This window comes from Triturus cristatus, chromosome 11, assembly GCF_964204655.1.
Source record: "Triturus cristatus chromosome 11, aTriCri1.1, whole genome shotgun sequence".
In the NCBI taxonomy this organism is placed as follows: domain Eukaryota; kingdom Metazoa; phylum Chordata; class Amphibia; order Caudata; family Salamandridae; genus Triturus; species Triturus cristatus.
This window is the reverse complement of record NC_140594.1, coordinates 108,892,717-108,915,822: the sequence shown is the minus strand read 5'-3', so window position 1 is coordinate 108,915,822 and position 23,106 is coordinate 108,892,717. Positions and strand designations below refer to the sequence as shown.

Here is a 23,106-nt window from a genome sequence, read left to right as displayed (position 1 = left end):
TGTTTGTTAAACGTATGGGAACCTAATGATCTCAACCACCAGGCTCAGAGCTGGGCCACGTTGGGGATAATGACAGCTAAGAGAAACATAGCCCAAAAATGGGGGGCGGCGGGGGTGCCCTCGCTGTCCGCATGGGGAAGGGACATGGATGCAGCCATGCTGGATGAGCAATCTACATTCATCAGGCGGGGATGCCCCCGTAAATGAGATAAGGTGTGAGGGGCATGGAATAAATTTAGAGGAGGAATATGCGACCCGCCGCCAGTGCCGGATGATGATACCTCTGATTCAGACTGATGGAACAGGCTTGGGGGCGGGAGCGTGGGGTACCACTACCACTCATGTAAAACTGTGAAGAAAAAGTTCCAATTCTATGGTTGTAAAATTGTGTGCTGTACTGCCAGGTGATACGGGAAAACTGTACAATCAAGTGTCACGCTGTTTTGTTCATAAGAAAACAATAAAAAAAATCCACAAAAATAAATTACTAAAACTAACGCCTATTATCCCAGCCAGAGACCGAATATTTCCTAGCATCTGAGCAAACCGGCGGAAAGCTACTGATCCTGCCCAGAACAGCCATGGGTAAAATCAAAAATGTGGTACCGGGCCCGGCCAACCACATCGACAAATACACGGTGACTGTGGGCCGTGAGGGGGGGCGTGACGGGAGGGGATCCACTGGCCGAGCAAGACTATCAGTCCCCTGATCCATCCCTAAAAGGCATCATGAGGGCAATTAGGGAGCTGCGAGGGACCCTAGAACCGAAACTGGACTCTATAACCGGGGAGGTGAACTTACTTCGGGCTGGCTTCCGGAAAATGTCGGGAAAGGTATCTACAACGGAAGCTGGCATTGGGGGTCTGCAGTCCAAGACCGAACGGCTAGAGGAACAGGCCGCGACGCTTACTAAAAATCAGTCTGAAATACTTCCCAGGCTCAAGGACCAAGAGGGCAGAGCCCGACGCAACAACATTCAGGTTGTGGGTGTGCCAGAAAGAATGGAAGGACCATCGATGGACCTCTCCTTGCAAGACTTCATCCTAAACAAACTGAAGCCCAAGCGCTTGTCCTCTTTTATCTCAGTGGAATAGATGCATCAGGATTTAGGGGCTAGGCCTCGCCCTGGGGCGCCCCCAAGCACGATCATTGTCTGGATACTGAACTTTTGAGACAGAGACGCCATCCTGCAGGCGGCATGCCTGCATGCCGACCTACAATACGAGAACGCCTCAATCCATTTCTTCCCCAATTTCATGCTCCAGGTTCAGCGCTAGAGATGCACATTCAACGCAGTCACAAGGGCCGTCTGCGAGCAAAATGTAAAATATATGATGCTATTTCCTGCGAAACTCAAAATCATCGATGAGGGAAAAGCTTACTTCTTTAAATCGCCTGCCGAGGCAAGTGACTGGCTGGAAGGCTGGCGAACTGTGGGAGAAAAGGGGGCAAATGTCGAACGCCTCCCTGATGAGCAGGAGGAAGATAGGGCGTCCAGCAGTCCAGTTCAGCAACAACGAACAGATAAATGATCTAAGGTACATCACCCAAGTTGAGAAGATTAGGGGTCTCTACATGGGGGTCATTTTGCGGGTGCGTGGTGGGGTACAGGGGGGAAACGACAACAGTAGGTGCCCATTCGAAGCTGGGCGCCAAGTAGACATTTGAAGCGATCTGACCCCCGCGGTCTTCTGGGGGGACTCTGACAAGGTTACCCCAAAGACATATTGTAAACGGGTTTGGCTACATCCTACAGCAAATTAATGTAGCTCATGCTGGAGGCTGGCTCACTACCCCTCATAAATGTTTGTTAGTGCTCAGTTAGGGCGACAGGCACTCTGCGTGTTGGGAAAGTGGGAGGTTTGCTACTCACCTAGCAGAGTTGCAGGGAGGGGGGAGTTGGGAAAAATGCTTAATTTTATTGTGTGTAATTATACAAGCGCTCAAGACCGCTGTAGCTGAATTGTATTGCAGAACGACACAAGTATATCCCGAGGGAGGGGACTTACAACTGGTGCGATTCTCCCAAACACAAACCATGGGTGAACTGGCTAATTTGAGGGCGTGGACCTGGAATGTAAATGGTCTGGGAAACAAAATTACGCGAACACTTGTCCTTCAGCACATTAAGCGGCACTCCCCAGACGTAGTAATGTTACAAGAGTCACACTTAGAGGGAAGTCGATGTAGGGCCCTGAACCGCTTTGAGTATAGGCTGGTGGCCCACTCTGGATACTCGACAGGGGCTTGGGGAGTAGGAATCCTAATCTGTAATGCACTGCCTCTGGCTATAACGGGCACCAGGGCTGGCAACACTGGCTGCTGCGTCGCGGCAGTGGGGAGGTGCGCTTGGTGGTACTGTGATCGTTCTATATTACCCCGGGATTCTATGCAATCGCCTTCCCGATGATCAGTTCGTTCCTAAAGGGACTACTCGTGGGCAGTCTTCTGGTGGGAGGGGACGCAAACATAGTCGTAGATCCGAGACTAGACCGATCCAGGGCACGAGTGGGATCTCTCGGGCTTCCTGACGCCCATTGGGCTGATGGACCTGTGGCGCACACACAACCCACTGTCACAGCAGTACACATACTACTCTGTGTGACATGGCTCCTTTTCTAGAATTGACTATCTCCTCACGTGAAATGACAAGGTGGGAGAATTTTCACATCGAGCACATATGCCAAGGGGCATTTCAGACAACTCTCCGGTTAGTGTGGTCATTAGAGGCTCACCCATAAACAGAGCAACATTCCAGAGGATCGACCCCTGGCAGCTACAAGATCCAACACAGAGATAAAATCCGAGTGAGGTCGGAAGTGTACTTCAAAGAGAACGTGGGGTCAGTGGAATCACACAACTCTATGGGAGGCCTACAAAGCGGTGCTGAGGGGGCAGACACAGACGTTACAAATCAGGTCATTGGAGCAGGAGATTCTCCAAATGAAGGGGGAAACGATGAAAGGAACCGATAGACACCTGTGCCATAGGCTAGCACTGTGTCAGCGCGACCTGCGTGCCCTGGCGTACAGCGAGGCAAGAGCGTATGCCTTGGCAACGCAGCATCGCTTATACGATGTTATTAGCCTGACTGGAGAACGTGACAGGGAGCGATCATGGGTAGCTGGGGTAAGAGATAAAGCAGGGACACTGAGTACTTTGAGCGCGGAAATAGCAGAAGCTTTCGCTGCGCACTTCGAGGGGGTCTACACGTCGGTCAGCACTAGGACCAAGAGCAATTGTGAGGAAATGTTGAGGGACTTCTCCCTACCCACACTGACTGAGGAAGCGCAAAAGACATTAAACACAGACCTTCCAGAGGAGGAGATAGCAGGGGTCTTGGGGTCCCTGAAATCAGGGAAGGCTGTGGGTCTGAATGGACTTCCAGTTGAGTTATACAAAAGCCAGGCTTCCATCGCATCAACACTGTTGCTAAACATGCTGACTGAGGTATGTAAGAAGGGACAACTTCCAGTGGACCAACGGCCGGCCGCCATAGTGGTGGTGCACAAGGCTGGGAAGCCTCCTGACCAATGTGGCTCCTACCGCCCAATCTCCTTGATTAATGTGGAGGCAAAAGTACTAGCCAAGGCTTTGGCCACCAGACTGGCGCCTGTCATTTCAGAGATAATTCATTTGGCTCAATCAGGCTTTATGCCTAACAGGAGCATTCGCCACAACCTATGGAGGTTGTATGGGGTGCTCCACAATACAAGCCATCCCGCTGCTCAGCAAACGCCATTGATGGCGTTGGACGCGTCAATGGCGTTGGACAGCATAGAATGGCCCTATCTGTTTATGGTACTCCGCAGGTTTGGCTTCAGCCCTAACTTCTGTGGCCGGGTGAGGCTGCTGTACTGGGAACCTCAGGCCCGAGTGATAGTCAATGGAGCGCTGTCAAGACCCTTTCAGCTGTGGAGCGATAACAGACCGGGTTGTCCCCACTGTTGTACGCCCTCGCACTAGAACCGCTGGCGCATTGGATCAGGAAAGACCTGATGATGTGGGGTATAGTGGCACCGGGGTGGGGGGGGTCCGTGGATGGAACTAATTTCACTCTACGCGGATGACATACTCCTATGCCTGGCGAGACCGTACCACTCTACGGCAAGAGTGCTTCACATTTTCGAACTATTTGGAAACTACTCTGGATACACTATTAATTGGTCTAAAGCAGTGCAATACCCCATGTCCAGTCCCACCGGCAGTGTTTAAGCATGTAGCCCAAGAAGTCAGAACATTGTTGTGGCAGGGCGGCTCTCCCAGAATTGCGCTCCACAAACTACAAAAAGGAGTACATGACGGGGGTCTGGCGGTTCCAGATATCAAGCTATACTACTGGGCCTCGCAGTTGTTGGTTATAAATAATTGGGCATATGCAGACACTAACGAGCCAGCCTATAGAATGGGCAGAGCCGTCATACCGAGAGGTGATTGTAAGCTGTTCCTGTATTCCCGAAAACCCCGCCCGGAATTGTCAGTGCACACAGGGGTGGTAGTGTTATGCTGGCGAGAGGCAAAAAGATTCTTGGGTTGGCAAGGGAGACTGACCAGTCTGACTCCACTGTGGGAGTGGGACCCCCTGAGAGAAGTGGCCTCGCTGACAGGCTTCAGAGGTTGGCAATTGATAGCTGTGGAGCACATGTGTGACGTGTGGAGTGGTGGGGCCCCCCTCTCTCCTGAAGACTTACAGCAAGAATAGAACTTAAACCAGACACAGATACACCACTATTTGAGGCTGATGCATGTCCTGCAGGGGCATATCCAGCGATGTACTCCTGTTCCTGATCCCCTTGGAGGATAGGCTGTTGATAGATCCCATCCCTGAGAAAGCGACCTCCACAATATACCATAAACTAATAAATAACATTCCAGACCCCTGGTGACCTTGCGAGCCGCACTGGTAGATGACCTTGGAAACAGAGGATGCGGAGTGGCTAGAGGCAATACAGAGCCCAAGAAAAATTGCTATCCGGACAGAATTTAGTCTGGTGCAGCTCAAGATACTCCATCGCTCCTATTATTCCCGTACACTCCAACACAAATGGGGTACGGCACAAACAACACAATGCACAAGGGGGTGCCATCAGAAAGGAACTTTCTTCCCCATCTTATGGGAGTGCCAGAAGGTAGTCCGGTTCTGGCGGAGAGTCACAGAAAAAATGTCGAACGTGTCCTGAGTGTCAGTGGCAATGGACGTGAAATGGCTCCTTTTGATGATCTGTGGGGATATTGACTGCCCCAGGAACGCAGGCATATGGCTGGCCCTCGCAGCGGGGATCGCTAACAGAAACATTGCAAAGAGGTGGGGGGCGGCCTTACCACAGACGCTGGGAGAGTGGGAAAGAGACCTAGACTGGTGCCAATGAGCTGAAGAGACAGTATATATAAGCAGGGGTGCACTAGAAAATGGGAGAAAATTTATTTATTTATTTATTTTTTATTTATATTTTTATAGCGCACAGCTGCCCCAGCAAAGGGGCGTCCTGGCGCTATGACAGACACTACAACATAACACACAATAAAAGAAAAAGAAATTAAACAGACACGGGAAACAGGAAAGTTTTGATCGCCTGCCTGAAGGCGAGTAGATCTTCAAGAGCTCGGATGTGTACCGGGAGCGAGTTCCATAAACCTGCCGCGAGCACCCTAAAGGAGCGGCCACCCATTCTGCTCAATTTAAAGCGTGGACAGACAGCCAGGTGAAGCCCCTCCGATCTCAAGGATCTCAAAGGAGTATAGGGCGTGAGTAGGTTGGCAAGTGCCGGCGGCGAAGCAGATTTCAAAATTTTAAAGGTCAGGCACAGCGCTTTGAACTGGATTCGCTGTCTGACCGGGAGCCAATGTAAGGCCGTGATGGTACCAGACACTGAGCAATGTCTAGGGAGGCCCACAATGGCCCGTGCCGCGGCATTTTGTACCATTTGGAGCCTAGAGGCCTCTGCTTGATTCACCCCTAACAGCAGTGAACTGCCGTAGTCCAGCCGAGATAGTATAGAGGCCTGGACCACAAGCTGTCTGGTAGGGGGATCAAAATACTTTAAAACCGGCCTTATTCCCCGCAGAATACCATAGCACGTAGCAGCCACCTTCTTAGTGTGGTCCCTGAAGGTGAGCGCAGAGTCCAACCAGATGCCTAGATTTCTCACTCCAGAAGCTGGAATGGGAGTGACACCCAACTCTGATGGCCACCACTGGTTACCCCATAGCTCAGCGTGCTTCCCTAGTACCAACACCTCTGTTTTGGTGGCATTTAACTGAAGGCAGTTGGTGCGAAGCCAGCTTGCTACTGCCATCAGACCCTCTCGGAATCTGGGGGCCTCCACCTCAGGGTCTCCACTGAGTGTCACCGCTAGCTGTGTGTCGTCCGCATATGAGGCCATCGTAAGACCCCACTGTTTGACGACACCAGCCAACGGTTTCACATAGAGGTTGAACATTGTAGGGCTCAACGAGGATCCCTGTGGTACCCCCAGCTCCAGGGGATAAGTGGCGGATTGGCCAGGTGGTATAGCCACTTTAAAGGATCGATCCGATAAAAAAGACCGAAACCACTGGAGGGCGAGATCAGTCACTCCCGCCTCCTGTAAGCGTTGGATCAGTATATGGTGGGACACAGTATCGAAGGCAGCGCTTAGATCTAATAGTAAAAGCGCTGCAGTACGGCCTGAGTCCAGTACCTGGCGAAGATGTTCCGTGATGTAGAGTAATGCCGTCTCGGTACTGTGTCCCGACCGGAAGCCGTTCTGACTGGGATCCAATATCTGGTTGCGAGCCAGATGCTCAGACAGAACAGAGTTAACGTGGGCTTCTGTTACTTTGACAATCCAGGGCAACAGGGATATGGGTCGATAATTTTCTGGCAACCGGGGGTCAGAGTTGGCTTTTTTTAGTATAGGAGTGACCACTGCCTGTTTCCATGCCGTGGGTACCGTTCCATTGGACAATGACATATTGATAAGATTCAATAAGGGGTCACGGCACAGTGGGGAAAGTGTGTTGATAAAGGCTGGCTTTAACGGGTCCGAGGGAGAACCTGACTTGACCCTGAGGCTGAGCCTGTCAAAGGTCTCAATAGTCAGTTCAGGTAGCATAGCAAGGGTCTCATATCCCATCGTATCAGGGACAGTAACCTCTCGGTTCTGGTGGAGTGTGTCAAAACCTTGGTAGATTTTTTCCACTTTCTCCCCAAAAAAGGAGGCCAGCTTATCACAGTGGGAATCTGTGCAAATCACCTCTGAGGTGGATCTGTTTTTCATAAGATCCTTCAGTACCTTGAAGATCAGTTTTGATGGGTTAGGGCTGGTAGCAAATTCTTGAGCGTAAAATGCGGCTCGTGTTCTGCAAATTGCTCTATGGTAGAACTTCAGCTCAGTAAAGTACCGAGTTTTCAGAGCAGGGTCATAGGATCTTCTCCAATCCCTCTCTGTTTTTCGGCAAGCTTTTTTCAGTTCTGCGAGTGACTCATTATACCAAGGACTAGGTGTTTTTGTCCGGCCTTTCGACCACCGTAGAGGTATAAGAGAGTCCAAGGCATCGGTGATCCAAGCGCAGAACTGTTGGTAACCTTGTTCCACATTAATAAAAGTGCTCAAAGGTTTCTGTTCCAGTATGCTATAAAACTCTTCAAGCCTAAGCTTGTGCCAAAGCCTTTTTAGAATAGGTCTGTCCACAGCTATAAAAGGCTTATCGTGGACCGGACAAAAGGCTTCTACCAGCAGATGATCAGTCCACCCCATCAGCCTCGGATCTGACAACCTCACCCCATCAAGTGTGGAAAAAAAGGGGTCCAAAATATGGCCCTCTGAGTGGGTTGGAAGGGTGACGAGCTGAGTGAGTTGAAGAGCTTCAAGGTTCATGGGCATCATGGTGTAAGTACAGTTAAACTGGGGGGGCTGGGTAACATGCACCAGCCATACTCAGGCGGGATGGAGGGTGGCTCTGATAAAACATGTTTGCACTTATTGTTTGGAAATATGTCTCATATTGAAAAGGTGCCCCTTTAACCACTGGAGGCAAACAATCCCCAACCTCTCTCGAACAACATTTATGTGATGATGTAACATAATCATGTACAAGTACATGCAATTTCTGTAATCTATGGTCATTGACCAAAGTTAATAAAAATATATATATTTTTTTAAAGAATAGAAGCTTGGACGATGAGGCCCGCAGTTCTTTCACCCTCCTGCCAGATGTAATTGACACTAATAAGGCTGTTTTGATGGTGAGCAGTTGGGAGGGGGCAATTATGCGGGGGCTCGAAAGGAGTGCACATCAGAATGGTGAGAACCAAATTAAGGTCCCACTGAGGCATAATGAAGGGGGACGGTGGGAATATATGTACAGGGCCTTTTTAGGAATCTATGTACAATGGATGATTTAAATAAAAGAGGGTTGGTGGCAGCATCAGGAAGGCAGACAACGCAGAAAGATACCCTTGCAGGGTGTCCAGAGCACAGCCCTGTTGGGCAAGGATCATAATGAAAAGCAAAACATCAGTAAGAGAAGAAAAAGAGGGTCAATAAAATTTTCTGTACAATATCTTACAAATTTCTTTCATCAGCAGGTGTATATTGTTTTAGTGGAAGGACACCTAGCTGCCAGAATAACATTACAGACTTCGGGAGGAAGGTTTAAAGCTATCTGCTGCTCCTCAATCTCCACGCAAGAAGGCATAGAGTTGGCAGGTTAGGGTGGAGGACCCTCCCTGCTGCAGCGACAGAAGATTCTCCTGAAGAAGCAGCCTGATCACAGGTTCGGGGCTCATTTGTAGAAGCTCGGGATACCATACTTTCCGTACCTAGTCCGGAGCCACAAGGATGACTAGTGCCCGGTGATTCCTGATCTTATTGAGAACACTGGGCAGGAGTGGCAGGGATGGAAAGGAGTACAGGAGGCTTGAGCTCCACTCAAGACAAAAAGCATCTCCGAGCGAGAGCCACCTTGGATATTCCAGTGCACAAAACTGCTAACATTCCGCGTTCTCAGCTGAAGCAAACAGAGATAAACATGGCTCTCCACACTATTGAAAGAGACCTTGCACCACCTCCGGATGGAGACCCCACTCGTGATCCACTAGCCATCGATGGCTGACTTTGTCCACCATGGCATTCAGGGAACCTGCTATGTGTTGAACCACCAGGGAAATGCCCTACTGTTCCAGCCATTTCCAGAGACGCAGGGCCTCTTGACAAAGGGTCCACGACCTCACTTTCCCCTATTTGTTGCAGTGCTGCATGGCAGTGGTGTTGCCTGTAAACACTTGAACTAGCCTTCCCTTGATGTAGGGTAAAAAGGCTTTCAACGCCAATCGGATCGCTCGGAGCTCCAGCATGTTGATGTGGAGTCTGGATTCTGCAGGAGACCAGAGTCCTCTGATCTTCACCTCTCCAAGATGGATACCCCATCCCAGTAGTGACCCATCTGTCACTAATGTGAGATCTGGTTGGGAAAGATGTCTGCCTCTGAATCAATCACGGTTCGTTATCCATCACTGCAAATCTCTTGCAGTTTCCTCTGAGATCTGGACCATGTTGTAGAGATTACCATGATGCTGCGCCCACTGGAACTTCAGGTCCTACTGCACAGCCCGCATATGCCATCTGGCATGTGTCATTAGAAAGATACAGGAGGCAGTGAGGCCCAGAAGCGTCAGTCATCCTCACCAAAATTCAGGATAGTGGTTGAAACATCGGGATCATAGCTTGAATATCCTTGACTCGCCACTCGGGAGGATAGGTCCGAAACTGCGCTGCGTCCAGAACGGCTCCGATGAAAGGGAGCGTCTGAGACAGTGAGGTGTGACTTCAACACTTTGATAGTAAACCTCAGTGAGTGCAGGAGGTTCGCCGTAGTCTGGAGGTGGGAGACGACAGCCAGGGGCATGCCCGCTTTCAGCATGATAAGGGAAGACTGGGACCCCTAATCTGCACAGATGAGCTACAACCATCACCATCACCTTGGTGAACTCCTGAGGGGTGCAGGTAAGGTCAAAGAGAAGCACGGTGAGCTGAAAGCGCTCGTGGCCTACAGTAAACCGCAGGTAGCGCCAATGGGCAAGCTGAATGGGAAGGTGAAAATAGGCGCCCTGCAAGTCCAAAGCTACCATCCAGTCTCCCTGGTCCAGGGCAGACAGGACTTAAGCTAATGTGAGTGTCTTAAATTTCTCCTTCTTGAGGACGTAGTTGAGGGCTCACAGGTCTAAGATAGGACGAAGGCCCTTGTCCCTTTTCGGGATCAGAAAGTAATGGGAATAACATCCACAGCCTACTTCTCGCGCCTGAACCCTCTCTATTGCTCCCTTGGCCAAGAAAGCCATAACATCCTCCTGGAGCAAAAGTAAATGATCCTCCAGAGGGGACAGAGGGGCGGGGGCGGTATTGAAGGAGAGGGAGTAGCGCCTTCAAATGATCTGGAGGGAGAAGCCCCCTGTCTCATTTAATGATTTTCCAGCGCTAGAGGTGACAACTGATCCTGAAACAAACTGGACGCCCATGGACTGGAAGGGCAAAACTAGAAGAGCTTGGAGGCTGAAGCTGCTGGGGAAGAGGGGTGGAGAAAGAGGGGGAGGGTGGTTTGATCAACCTCTGGCTACCTGACCCGGTACAAACCACACCCTCGTCCGCGCAGGGGTTGTACAACTTGCAAAGCTCGGTGGCTGGGATAGGGTTGGCGCGGTTGAAAGCCTCGTCCATATCCATGAAAAGAGCAAAAGCAGACTGGGGACGGGAGCAGCTGAGCAGACCATAGTCTTGGCTGTAGTCCATGAGTCCTTAGAGCGCTCCACAGCTGTGTCATCCTTGTCTCCGAAGAGACAGGTGCCATCAAAGGGCACACCCATAAGCAAATTCTGAACATCCCCTGAAAAGCCAGATGTTCTCTGCCAGTCGTGGCATTTTACAACGACCGCGTTGTAACAACGCATACCATTACCCTGCAAATCGTGACAACGACTTGCTCTGGTGGGGGGCCCTGGGTGTTTGAATAGTATAATTTACTATTCCAACTCCAGTATGTACAACAGTAGGGAAGGTGTTGGATTTTAAAGCCAACACCTTCTGCCCCTCCACAAGTCGTTGTTCCGAATTGCGGAGTAATAGTATGCGTTGTTACAACGCGATCGTTGTAACAACCACATTGTAATTCCCTGCGGGGAAAACAATTCTTGGTAAGGAATATGCTACTTACCAGTATGCATCTGTTCTTGGCATGTAGAGCTGCAGAGCCACACACTAAGGATAAGATCGCCATCTGGTGTTGGGCTCGGATGATTGCAGGTTGTTGTTGTCTTCGGAAGAAGTCTTTGGTCACGAGATAGGTGACTCCTCCTCTGGACAACAGTGCGCATGGGCATCCACTCCATCCTCAGATTGTTTTTCGCCATGATGGGAAATGATGGAGTGTATAAGAAGTAGAAAGAAAAGATGTCCATGTGTAGTGTCTAATTAAGACAATGCTGGAACAGATACAGGTCCCGGGGAGGCAGGTGGGCGTGTGTGGCTCTGCAGCTCTACATGCCAAGAACAGATGCATACTGGTAAGTAGCATATTCCGTTCAAGGCATATGAGCTGCAGATCACACACTAAGGATAGACTATATAGCAGTGTCTCCCCTAGCGGTGGTCACCTGTATCAGTTGCAGCAGTTTGGAATAGAGTTTTTAGGACAGCTTAGCCTACTGAAGCTTGTTGTTTGGATTACACATCGACACAGTAGTGCTTAGTGAAGGTGTGTGTAGTAGACCATGTGGCTGCTTTGCAAATGTCTTCTAAGGGGATGTTCCCTAAGAATGCCATAGAAGCCCCTATTTTACGCGTGGAGTGCGCCCTAGGGGGAACTGTAAGAGTACGTTTAGCTTTTTGGTAACATATTTGGATACATTTAACTATCCACCTGGCTATACCCGATTTGGAGATGGGGTTGCCCTTATGTGGTGGTGCGAATACAACAAACAGTTGCTTGGTTTTTCGAAAAGGTTTGGTTCTGTCGATGTAATAAAGCAAGGCTCTTTTAACATCTAAGGTATGAAGTGCCCTCTCTGCTACTGAGTCTGGATTAGGGAAGAAGACTGACAGTTCGACTGACTGGTTTAGATGGAAAGGGGAGATGACTTTAGGGAGGAATTTTGGGTTTGTCCTAAGAACCACTTTGTTACGATGTAGTCGTAGGAAGGGTTCTTCAAGAGTTAAGGCTTGTATTTCACTTACTCTACGCAGGGATGTGATTGCGACAAGGAAAGCCACTTTCCATGTTAGGAACTGCAGTTCACATTTGTGCATTGGTTCAAATGGGGGACCCATGAGTCTTGTTAGAACAATATTAAGGTTCCACACTGGTGAGGGTGGTAATCTTGGAGGAATAATTCTTTTAAGACCTTCCATAAATGCTTTAATGGCTGGTACCTTAAAGAGGGACAGGTGTTGCCTATTTTGCAAGTATGCTGCTAATGCCGCTAGATGTAGACGTATAGAGGAAAAGGCTAAATTGCATCTTTGCAAGTGTAGCAAGTAGCAAATGATGTTTTGGATGGACGCATCCAGTGGACGTATGTCATTGTTAGAGCAGTAAATGACAAATCTTTTCCATTTTGCTGCATAATACGCCCTAGTAGTAGGTCTTCTGGCTTCTTTTATGATATTCATACAGTCTAGGGGAAGGTTGAGGTATCCGAACTCTAAGACTTCAGGAGCCAGATTGCCAAGTTCAGAGTTTAAGGATCTGGGTGTCTGATTTCTCCATGGTTCTGGGTTAATAGAGCCGGGGAGAGACGCAATTTTTGATGCGGAACTAGAGATAGTTCCAGAAGTGTGATGAACCAGGATTGACGTGCCCAAGTGGGAGCTACTAGGATGAGCGTTAGCGACTGTTGTTTCAGTTTGCGTACTACAAATGGAATGAGTGGGAGAGGCGGAAAAGCGTACGCAAATCTGACTGACCAGTTCATCCATATCGCATTGCCCTTTGACTGCGGGTGTGGAAACCTGGCGGCGAAGGTTGGGCATTTTGCGTTTTTTTGTGTGGCGAACAGGTCTATGTCTGGTTGTCCCCACTTTTGGAAGAATGGGAGTAGGACTTTGGGGTGTAATTCCCATTCGTGTATTTGCTGTGTGTGTCGACTTAGGAGGTCGGCCACCTGGTTCTGAACCCCTGGGAGGTGTTCTGCTAGCAGGTAGATGTTTTGGGGAATTGCCCATCTCCAGATTTGTTGTGCAAGTTGGGACAGTTGTAGAGAATGTGTCCCCCCCTGCTTCTGTATGTAATACATTGTGGTCATGTTGTCCGTGCGGATGAGGACAGTTTTGTTTTTGAGGTGCACTTGGAAGGATTTCAGTGCTAGGAACACCGCTAGAAGTTCTAGGTGATTGATGTGGAGCTGTTTCTGTTGAGTAGACCACCTGCCCTGAGTGGTGTGTTGAAGGAGGTGGGCTCCCCATCCGGTAAGAGATGCGTCGGTGGTTAGCACAACTTGTGGAAGAGGCTCTAAGAACGGCTGCCCTTTTGGACAGGTTGATGGTGTTCCACCACTTCAGTGAACGAAGTGAGCGGCTCTCCACCAACACCAGATCGGTAAGTTGTCCGTGGGCCTGGTTCCACTGTTGTGCTAGACATTCCTGTAGGGGACGCATTTGAAGGCGTGCATGGGGTACTATGGAGATGCATGATGCCATCATGCCTAAGAGTTGCATAAACACTCTCGCTGGAAGAGAGTGTTGTGTTTGAAATTTTTTGATGAGATTTTGTATGTTGGCTATCCTGGCTGTGCTGGGATAAGCTATGGCCTTGGATGTATCTATGGTGGCTCCCAGGTATTGGTGTACGTGGGAGGGTTGTAGTTGCGATTTGGGATAGTTGATTGTAAATCCCAGGTTGTGTATTGGCTTTTATGAGCCAATCGTCCAGATAGGGGAAGACATGGATTTGTTGTCTCCTGAGATGCACTGCCACTACTGCCAAGCATTTGGTGAATACCCTGGGTGCGGTTGTTACTCCGAATGGGAGAACTGTAAACTGATAGTGCTGACCGTCTACCACGAATCGTAGATACTTCCTGTGCGCAGGATGCATAGGGATGTGAAAATATGCGTCCTTGAGGTCCAATGTGGCAAGGAAGTCGCGTAGTTGAAGTAATGGAAGGACCTGCTGGAGAGTGATCATGTGGAAGTGGTCTGATTGTATATACTGGTTTAGTAGTCTGAGGTCTAGTATGGGTCTTAAGGTCTTGTCCTTTTTGGGAATGAGGAAGTATAGAGAACATACTCCTGTGCCCTGATGTTGGAGTGGAACTGGTTCTATTGCGTGTTTTTGAAGCAAAGACTGAATTTCCTGTTTGAGGAGCGTGAGGTGGTGAGACGACATGGGACGGTGTTTGGGTGGTATGTTTGGGGGGGGTGTTTATGAGTTCGAGGCAGTAGCCAGACTGGATAATTTGTCTTACCCACCTGTCTGTTGTGATGGAATTCCAGACAGGCAGGAACTGTTGAAGTCTTCCCCCGACTGGAGTGGAATGGTCTGGGGGGAGTGGTGGTAAGTCACTCTTTAGTGGCTGTAGAGGTGCGGGTGTTGTTGTTGCCCCGCCCTCGGCCTTTGGTATTATTTCCCCTGTAACCTCCTCTAAAGTATCCTCTGTTAGGGGATGTTTGACTTGATGTTTTGAAGGTGGAAGAGGTGTCTGTTCCCACATTTTTGGAGGCCCCTCTATAAAAGGAGCGACGAAAGGAGCCTCTGGCTTGAGGAGACTAATTCTCCCATTGATTTGGCAGTCTCGTTATCTTTCTTCATTTTTTCTAAAGCAGTGTCTACTGCGGGTCCGAATAGTTGCTCCTGATTAAAGGGTTGAGCAAGAATGGTGGTTTGTACTTCTGGCTTAAAGCCGGAAATGCGGAGCCATGCGTGTCGTCTAAGTAGCACGCTTGTGTTGACTGTCCTAGAGGCGGTGTCCGCTGCGTCTAATGCGCATTTGATGGAGGCATTTGATATTAGTTTGCCCTCTTGGATAAGGTCATTGGCCTGTGATTTGTATTGATCAGGCAGGTATTGCAAGAGGTCCTCCAGTTGATCGTAATGAGCCCTATCATAGCGAGCCAATAGGGCTTGTGTATTGGCAATACGTCAGTGGTTACCAGCTTGTGCGGCAACTCTTTTGCCGGAAGCTTCAAGAGTTTAGACTCTTTGTCTGGGGGCGGTGTGTCTCCGGTTGTTTGGGAGTTTGCCCGCTTTCTGGCATTTGACACGACTAAAGAGTCTAAGGGGAGTTGCGCTTTGATGTACGCAGGATCCTGTGGTGCCGGCCTGTATTTTTTTTCTATCCGGGGGTTAAGAACCCTGGCCCTAACAGGGTCTTTAAAAACCTCAGTGGCATGCTTTATCACTCCCTTAATCATGGGTAGAATGTGAACGCTTTTTTGCGACTGCTCAAAGGTGTCGAGGACAAAATCTTCCTCAGGTGTGTCTGTGTGCATGGTGACGCCATGGAACAGTGCCGCCCTGTTTATAAGCTGACCAAACCCCAAATGGTCATCAGGCGGGGAGGGTTTTGAGGGGTATGGAGTGGGATCAGGCATGTCAGGCATAGGGTAAGACCAGTCATCTATGGGTGCCGTGTCCGGGAGTGTAAAGGGATTATTAGGATCAGTGGGATCATTAAGGAAATCCGGGTCTCCCCCTCCCCCTAAATCATTATCATCCTGTGGAGATGGTGTGTGAGAAGGAGATGGTAAAGGAGAAGGCGGTGGGGGTGGGGGGATGGGATAGGAGGTAAGATAGGAGAGGAAGGACGTATGGATGAAGTGGCACAGTCCTTCTTCTTTGGAGGAGCTGGAGGAGGTGGTGTGTCCAGCTTCCTTTTCTTGTATGGCACTGCTGTGACATGTCCGGTTTTAGGATTGATGTAAATCCGTTTTTGCATTGGATCTGGACGAAAAAGTTCCTCAGTGTCCGAAGGTGGCTTTGGCGCTGATTTTTTGGGCTCCGATCTGGATTTTGTGAGATCGGCAGGTTCTTTGTGGACTTTTCTTGGCACCGAGGATGTTAAAGTGGCGAAGAACTTTTCGGGTCCGATGGAGTTTTCGGTGCCGACGAACCTTTCGGTGCCGGTGGGGACCTTGGTGCCGAAGAACGTTTCGGTGCCGGTGGAGACGTCGGTGCCAAGTGACGTTTCGGTGCGATGGAGATTTTGGCCTCGGAGCCTGCTTCGGTGCCGAAGGTATTGTAGGTACAATAATATGAGGTTTGCTCGAGCCCGAGCCACCTGCAGGCTTAGATTTCTTCGGAGTCGGGCCCAGGGGCGGGGCTTCTGAAGATGATTTTGGATCACGACTGGGCCCAGCTGGCAGAGTCTTGACCAATGTCTTTTTTGGTGGGGTTGGGGTAGGGGAGCTGGTACTCACGGGCTGCCCCGGATCAGAATCGTCGGCCTCGGACACGATCTGGAGGTCTTCGGAATCGTCGTCAGGGATATCCTGTGCAAAGATGTCTTCTGGTTCCGGTACCGGTTTGGCCATGATATGGCGTCGAGCTCTTCGGTCCCGGAACGTTTTCTTCGAACGGAATGCGGCGCAGGCTGGACAGCTGGATTCATTGTGGTCTGGTGAAAGGCACAAATTACAGACCTCGTGGTGATCACTGTGGGGGAACTTTGCTCCGCATTGGGGGCATTTTTTAAACGGTGTCCTTTCCATCCGCCGCGTCCGGAGCCGGTCCGATGGGATTTCGACGGCGAGTTATACATTTTGAGAGTTGTTGTGATTGCTATGAAGTTTTCTGCTGGAGCGGAAAAAAGGTCATCCGAACCCAATGGCGGAAAAAAATAATCTGAGGATGGAGTGGATGCCCATGCGCACTGTTGTCCAGAGGAGGAGTCACCTATCTCGTGACCAAAGACTTCTTCCGAAGACAACAACAACCTGCAATCATCCAAGCCCAACACCAGATGGCGATCTTATCCTTAGTGTGTGATCTGCAGCTCATATGCCTCGAACACAACGTTCACCATCTAACAGCCACCATCGTGGAAATCACTCTGCCCAGCGAGTCAGTCATGTCTAAACCACATCTAATTGAGAATCTTGCTGCGTCTCTACCATCTGATACAGCTTAGGAGAGGATCGACCGGCCTCCTCTGAGACCTGTGGCAGCAGTTGCGCAACCGTTTCCTACAGAGAGTGCGAATAACAGCCAAATAAACATGTGGTGTTCACAGACTGCAATGCAAGGCTGGTGGAAGAAAATATTTTCTTGCCCCAACTGGCCAGCCTCTTGTATTACCTGTTCAGGGGAGCGACAGGGAACGCATCATGGGAAGCAGAGACGTGAGCTTAGATTCCCTGTTCAAGGTGAGCAGCACGGATCGTGCCATGGGAAGTAGAGACTTGAAGTACTAATCTCTCCAGGGTGGGGTGGGTAGTGAGGAAGTTTGGGTCGGGCGTTGGCACCGGCAATCGTCCTTTTCACAGGAACCCCTGTGCTCGGTTTGGACCATGATTCCAGTAGGACGTCTGTGAGGGCTTTATTAAGTGGGAGCAAAGTTTCTGAGGAGGAAGCTCCCAGCTGTAGCACCTCTGCCAAGATGTTAGACTGGACAGCCACTGAGGGTAGCTGCAGTTCAAGGACCTCAGCCACCCTCCGCACCACCATTGCATAGGATGCTGCCTCCTCTGTAGCCACTGTGGGAGGGAAAGCATGCCAGTATATGAAGAAGTATCCAGTCCACTGGCTTCACCCAATTCCTCAGATCAGTCCACGTCTTGTTCGTAGTGCTGGTATTCTAAAGGATTCAGTGATCCCTCCTATTTTTCTCCTAAGACTAGCCTCTCAGAACAAAACTCAAGGAATGACCTAGGACCAATGGGTCCTGCTGGCGCCGGAATTGGCATTGATTGACGCGGCTCCATGTCGTCTGGAATCAGAATAGGGCTGGCGCCTAAGGTGGGCACCAGGAGTATCAGCGTTGGGAAGGTCGCAATGGCACGACCAGCGCTGGTCCGGATCCCTGGCCGGATCTATGGGGGGGGCCATCGGAGTCGGGCCAGAGCTGCCGGCGCGGAACACGATGGGGCCCCCCTATGACCCTGTGGGACCTGAAGGTGCTCAGGAGAGGTCAGGCTGCTCAAAAATGAGGTGCATGGCCTCATAAAATTCTTTCATTTAAGCGGGGCTCTCTCCTGCTCCCAGAAAAGCAGTATTGTTTTTTAAAGCAGCCCCACTCTCTTTAATGGACATGAGCTGCTTCTAAAAAATGTTTCCCGTTTGACAATGTAGATATGCTTGGTCACAGGTCTTTGTCTCCTGCAGGCCTCCATTCCTGCATTTACAACAGTCACAGGAGGTTTCAAATTTAGACCTGCCAAATAAATATTAAGTAGACAGGTTGTTTTGCGACCCCCTATAAAAGTACAATTTGCAATGTGGCCTAATAATATATAACTTGCTTGGAAAATTGCATTCCGATGGAAAAATCTGTTGGCATGGAAATTGTACATGAATGGGAATGGTACATCAGGGACTTATTCCCAACCTGAAAAGTAGTGCAGATGGGCGTATTAGATTTGTAGGCCTTTCACCAATATAGCAGGAGCATCTTGGAAAAAAACATAATGCTGGGCCCATTATTTACTGCAAAACAAAATATTCAACATCCTTGACATATTGGGGGGATATCTCCAACATGTGGGGCTTATTGTTGATTTTTTATGACTTTTTCCTGTTCACTATTGCCATGACCGCCATGGTGGTCCCTTGCTCACTTTGCCACTGGATTCAAGATATCCTGGGTGATGTGGAGTGTTACCTCGAAACCAGTCCCTGGATGCTTGTTTCTGGTCCAGAGAAGACCTGGCTTGGCAGTTCGGTTTGCACTTTTCCCATGAGGAACAGGGTCAAGACTGATTTGCACATGGCTGGGACTGAACTGGGGTGGCTTAGTGAGCAAAAGAACGATGATGGATTCAACCCAAATCTAATAGTGACGGGGTGAGTGTCTGAAAAGTTTCAGCGCTCCCCCCATCATCTGATTGTCTTTGCTAGAAAGGTCTCCAACAGCAAACAGTGTTGGAAGGCTCATCCTACACAAGGTCGGTGTGCTGAGCCCTTGGATACCTCAGCCCTGTGGCAGATAGGCTGCAAGCAAAGGGCTTCTGACAGCTATGAATGAATGAATGAAATATTATTTGTAATGCGCAGCTATGCCCAGTGGGCGTCAAGGCGCCTAAACCAAAATATGTAGCTGATAGCAGACAGGAACAGAGCCTACAGGTATGCCTTAATGAAGAGCCAAGTTTTCAAGGACTTCCTAAAAAGGTCAAGAGAAGGAAGTTGTTTGATTTCAAGGGGGAGTGAATTCCACATAAGAGGTGCTAATGTGGAAAAAGCTTTGGAGCCCCATCTAGCCTTCTTGGCTCTAGGGATTACCAGTTGGTATTGTTCGCTGGAACGTAAATTTCTACTCGGAACATATCTGGTAAGTAATGAACCAAGAGCATCAGCCGAGCCTGCAGTTAGAGCCTTAAATGTAAGGCAAAGGAGTTTAAAAGTGATCCTTGACGGAATGGGGAGCCAATGGAGGTTCCTCCTCGCTACGGTCATAGATGACAGCCAGGGCAAAGCAAGGGCGAACCGCGCTGCAGCGTTCTGTATGACCTGTAGACGCTGGAGCAGGCCCTTGTTAGCCCCGGCGTACACGGAGTTACAGTAATCAAGCCGTGAGCCAACAAGGGCAATCACCACCTGTTTCCGCGCCTGTGGGGACAGATAGTTCACAATCCTTTTTAGGGTCTTAATGACACCCCAACAGGTCGCCACCGTTCTATTCACCTGTAGCTCCATGGAGAGCTGTGTGTCAAAGATGACACCTAGGTTTCTAGCAGATTTGGTAGGTATAGGGCAGCTGCCTAAAGAGGGGGGCCACCAATCGTCTGACCATATATCCTGGTCCTTGCCAAAGACCAGGACCTCTGTCTTGTCCCCATTCAACTTTAGGGAGTTGGAAACCATCCAATCTGCAACAAGTTGCATACAGGCCCTAAAGTTAGAGGCAGTTTTACTGACAGAGTGGGTCAGGGATACCATAATCTGCGTGTCGTCGGCATACGACACTACCTCCATCCCCTGAGATCTTACAAGTCTTGCAAGGGGGGCCACATAGATGTTAAACAGGGTCGGACTCAATGCCGACCCCTGTGGCACCCCACATTGCAACGACTTGACAGGGGAGAGGTATTCGCCAAGCATGACACGTTGCTCTCGGTCTTGTAAAAAGGAGCTAATGAGGCTGAGCGCTGATCCGACTACCCCTGCCTCCCTTAACCTAGATGTTAAAGTCAGGGGAGACAGGGTGTCGAAAGCTGCTGAAAGATCAAGCAGCACCAGTACGGAAGTAAGACCCAGATCTACTTTCCTGCGGATGTTATCCATGACTATTGTCAATGCAGACTCCGTGCTATGTAGCTTTCTGAAGCCGTGTTGGGACCCATCCAAGAAGCCAGAGGCGTCGAGGAAGTTCGAAAGATGGAAGTTCAAGTGGGTCTCCAACATCTTAGCAGGGGCAGGCAGCAAAGAGATGGGTCTAAAATTTTTCAGCACTCCCGGGTCCAAGGTGGTCTTTTTCAAAAGTGGCTTCACGATGGCTCTCTTCCAAAGTAATGGGAAAATGCCCTGTTCCAAGGCTCCATTCATTACCTCAAGCATCGGAGGGAGAATGATTTCTCTGCAGTTTTTAAGCACCTTGAGAGGCAGTGGGTCCAGGGGAGATGAGGATTTAGTTTTATCCAGCAGGCTATTAAGATCTTCTAGCGTAAGAGCCGGAAAGTGTGCAAGGGACTGAGAGGAATCTACATTCCAGGCCTCCAATCGTGTGATTTGCACGGAATTCTCCAGGCTAAGTGAGTTCCTCTGCGTCTTTAGGGCTATGTAAATATCGTCTATCTTAGTATAGAAAAAATTCGATATATCATCACATAGCTCCTGGGAGGCAACTACTGGATCAGGAACCTGAAGGGAGCAAAGGGAGTCTACAATTTTAAAAAGCTCTCTGGAAGATGTTAACGAACAGGTTAAGTTAGAAAAATAGTCCTGTTTTTCCTTAATGATTCGCTTTCTATACTCCCGTAGTAGCCTCTTATAATCTTCTCTGTCTTTTAAATCCCAGGATTTACGCCATCCACGTTCCTTCTGTCTACATTTTTGTCTGAGCGACCGCAGATCGGCAGAAAACCAAGGAGCGGATGGCTTCTGTCTAGCTGCAGATTTAAGGGAGGGGGGGGCTAGTGCATCAGCAGCTTTGGTAATGGCATCAGTTAGATCCTGAGCCAAGTCATCAACCTTCTGTTTAGTTGAGATACTGATGTTACGGATAAAAGGTGCAAGTGTCTCCTTAGTAAAGTTTTTGAAGCTCCTTTTGAATTGTTTTTTACTAATATCAGCCGTGACATCAGGACAGGAAATGTCTAGGGACAGCGGAACTGCTAAATGGTCAGACCATGTAATTGGTACCGGCAGGCCGACTTTCAGTCTGGGATCGTTGGTAAAGATCCCATCAAGGGTGTGCCCCGCCAGGTGAGTCGGATGAAGAACGAGTTGGACAAAATCACATGCCTCCAAGGAATTAATAAGAGAGGAGGTGTCTTTTGATGTAGAATCCTCTAGATGGAAATTAATGTCACCCAAAATGGTAAAGTAAGGCCTACCAAAATAGGGTTCTAAAATTCTAAGAAGCTCTGTGCAGAAGTTAGCTCTAGACCCAGGGGGTCTATAGAGTAATATGCCAGAAAAAGAGCTCACCGGAGTGTGCGTAATACAAAAATAAAACGCTTCAAAAGGATCTGTAGCAACTGACTGATGACTATGACTGATGAGGCTTTGCTTTTGCAAAACAAGCATTCCTGATGAAATGGGAGAATAGTAATTTGGGAGGAGGAGGCATAAGCTGATTTTGGCACATACCTTGCTCTGCCTGACTCTAAATGAATAGTCAATAGTTATGGTAAAAACTTCAACCAGCTTTATAAAGATAATTGAAAAAAACAGACAGAAAAAAACAGGTCAATGTAAAAAACAAACAATGTAAAGCAGCAGATTCATTTTATCATCATAAAATAAGATCAAGGATAGCTCATTGGTTGGCCTATATCTTGGAACACAATGTCATATATGGCTTCCACTCCATTAAACGGAATCCATGACAACTCCTGCTAGGATTGACACTTTCCAGAAAATACATTCAAGGAGCATGGTTACCTCCAAAGCCTCCATGGCCAGCTCTGGTGGGTTATGGTAATGAACCTTCTTGGGATAGCGGGCGGCCTCTTCATGAAGATAGTGTCCTGCCATTTTGTAGTGCTGAAGGTAAATCTTAGGGGACTGCTTTTGCTTCTCTGCAATCTTCCCAAGCATATAATGAATCAGCCATTCCTCCTCATCTCCGTCACCTTCACAATGGGACGCAGACGTGAAGCACTGCCTGGATGTCTCTAGCATGCCATCCCGCCGCTCCTCCATCTGCAAAGAAGTGAGACTAGGTAAGAGGGAAATTGTTTAAAACAGTCCATAATTCTCTGAAAGAACCAAGCAAGAAACAAGTTTTGATGCTCCGTCACAATTGTCAAGCCTGTTGGCACAACTGAGACTATCCAATTTAAAAACCCTCAATATTCTCCCGTATAATTTGTAAAAGAAACACAATCGGGCACACATGAAACCAAAATCTGCTGTTCTGCAATGAACAGAACTGAATCGCCCACTGGTTGTGTTTCTTCAGTTGCTCATCAACCGAAAAGGATCCCTAGCTTGTGAATGTCACTAGTCATTCTAACAGTAATCCTGCAGTCGTGGCCAGACTAGCTTCAGAGGTAATTTTCTTACAACTTCAAAGAGTTGCACAGGAATGCCATTTAAATGAACTAGATGTTCTATGCATTACATCATAAACTGGGGGTCTGTGGTTTCATCAGAGGGGGAGAGAAAGTATGCATTCTGTTATTAACATACCTTCCATTTTTTTTTTTTTAACTCTTCCCTGAAATTAGACACATCCACAATTTACATCCATTTTATCTTTCCCCAATTGTATTTCTGCTTTCTTATATGCTGTCCATCCAGACTTTCTAAATTGC

The 23,106-nt window shown here is 48.9% G+C and overlaps 1 protein-coding gene across 8 annotated transcripts in view; it reads right to left on the bottom strand.

Moving 5' to 3' along the window:
• The window catches only part of CABIN1 (calcineurin binding protein 1), a 1,566,474-nt gene that overhangs the window by 924,446 nt on the left and 618,922 nt on the right, over positions 1–23,106 (bottom strand). For all 8 annotated transcript variants that reach the window (XM_085634628.1, XM_085634623.1, XM_085634621.1 and 5 more), the window contains one exon: positions 22,232–22,492. In XM_085634628.1, coding sequence (XP_085490754.1) covers positions 22,232–22,492 — 261 coding nt within the window. The remainder of the gene's footprint in view (positions 1–22,231; positions 22,493–23,106) is intronic.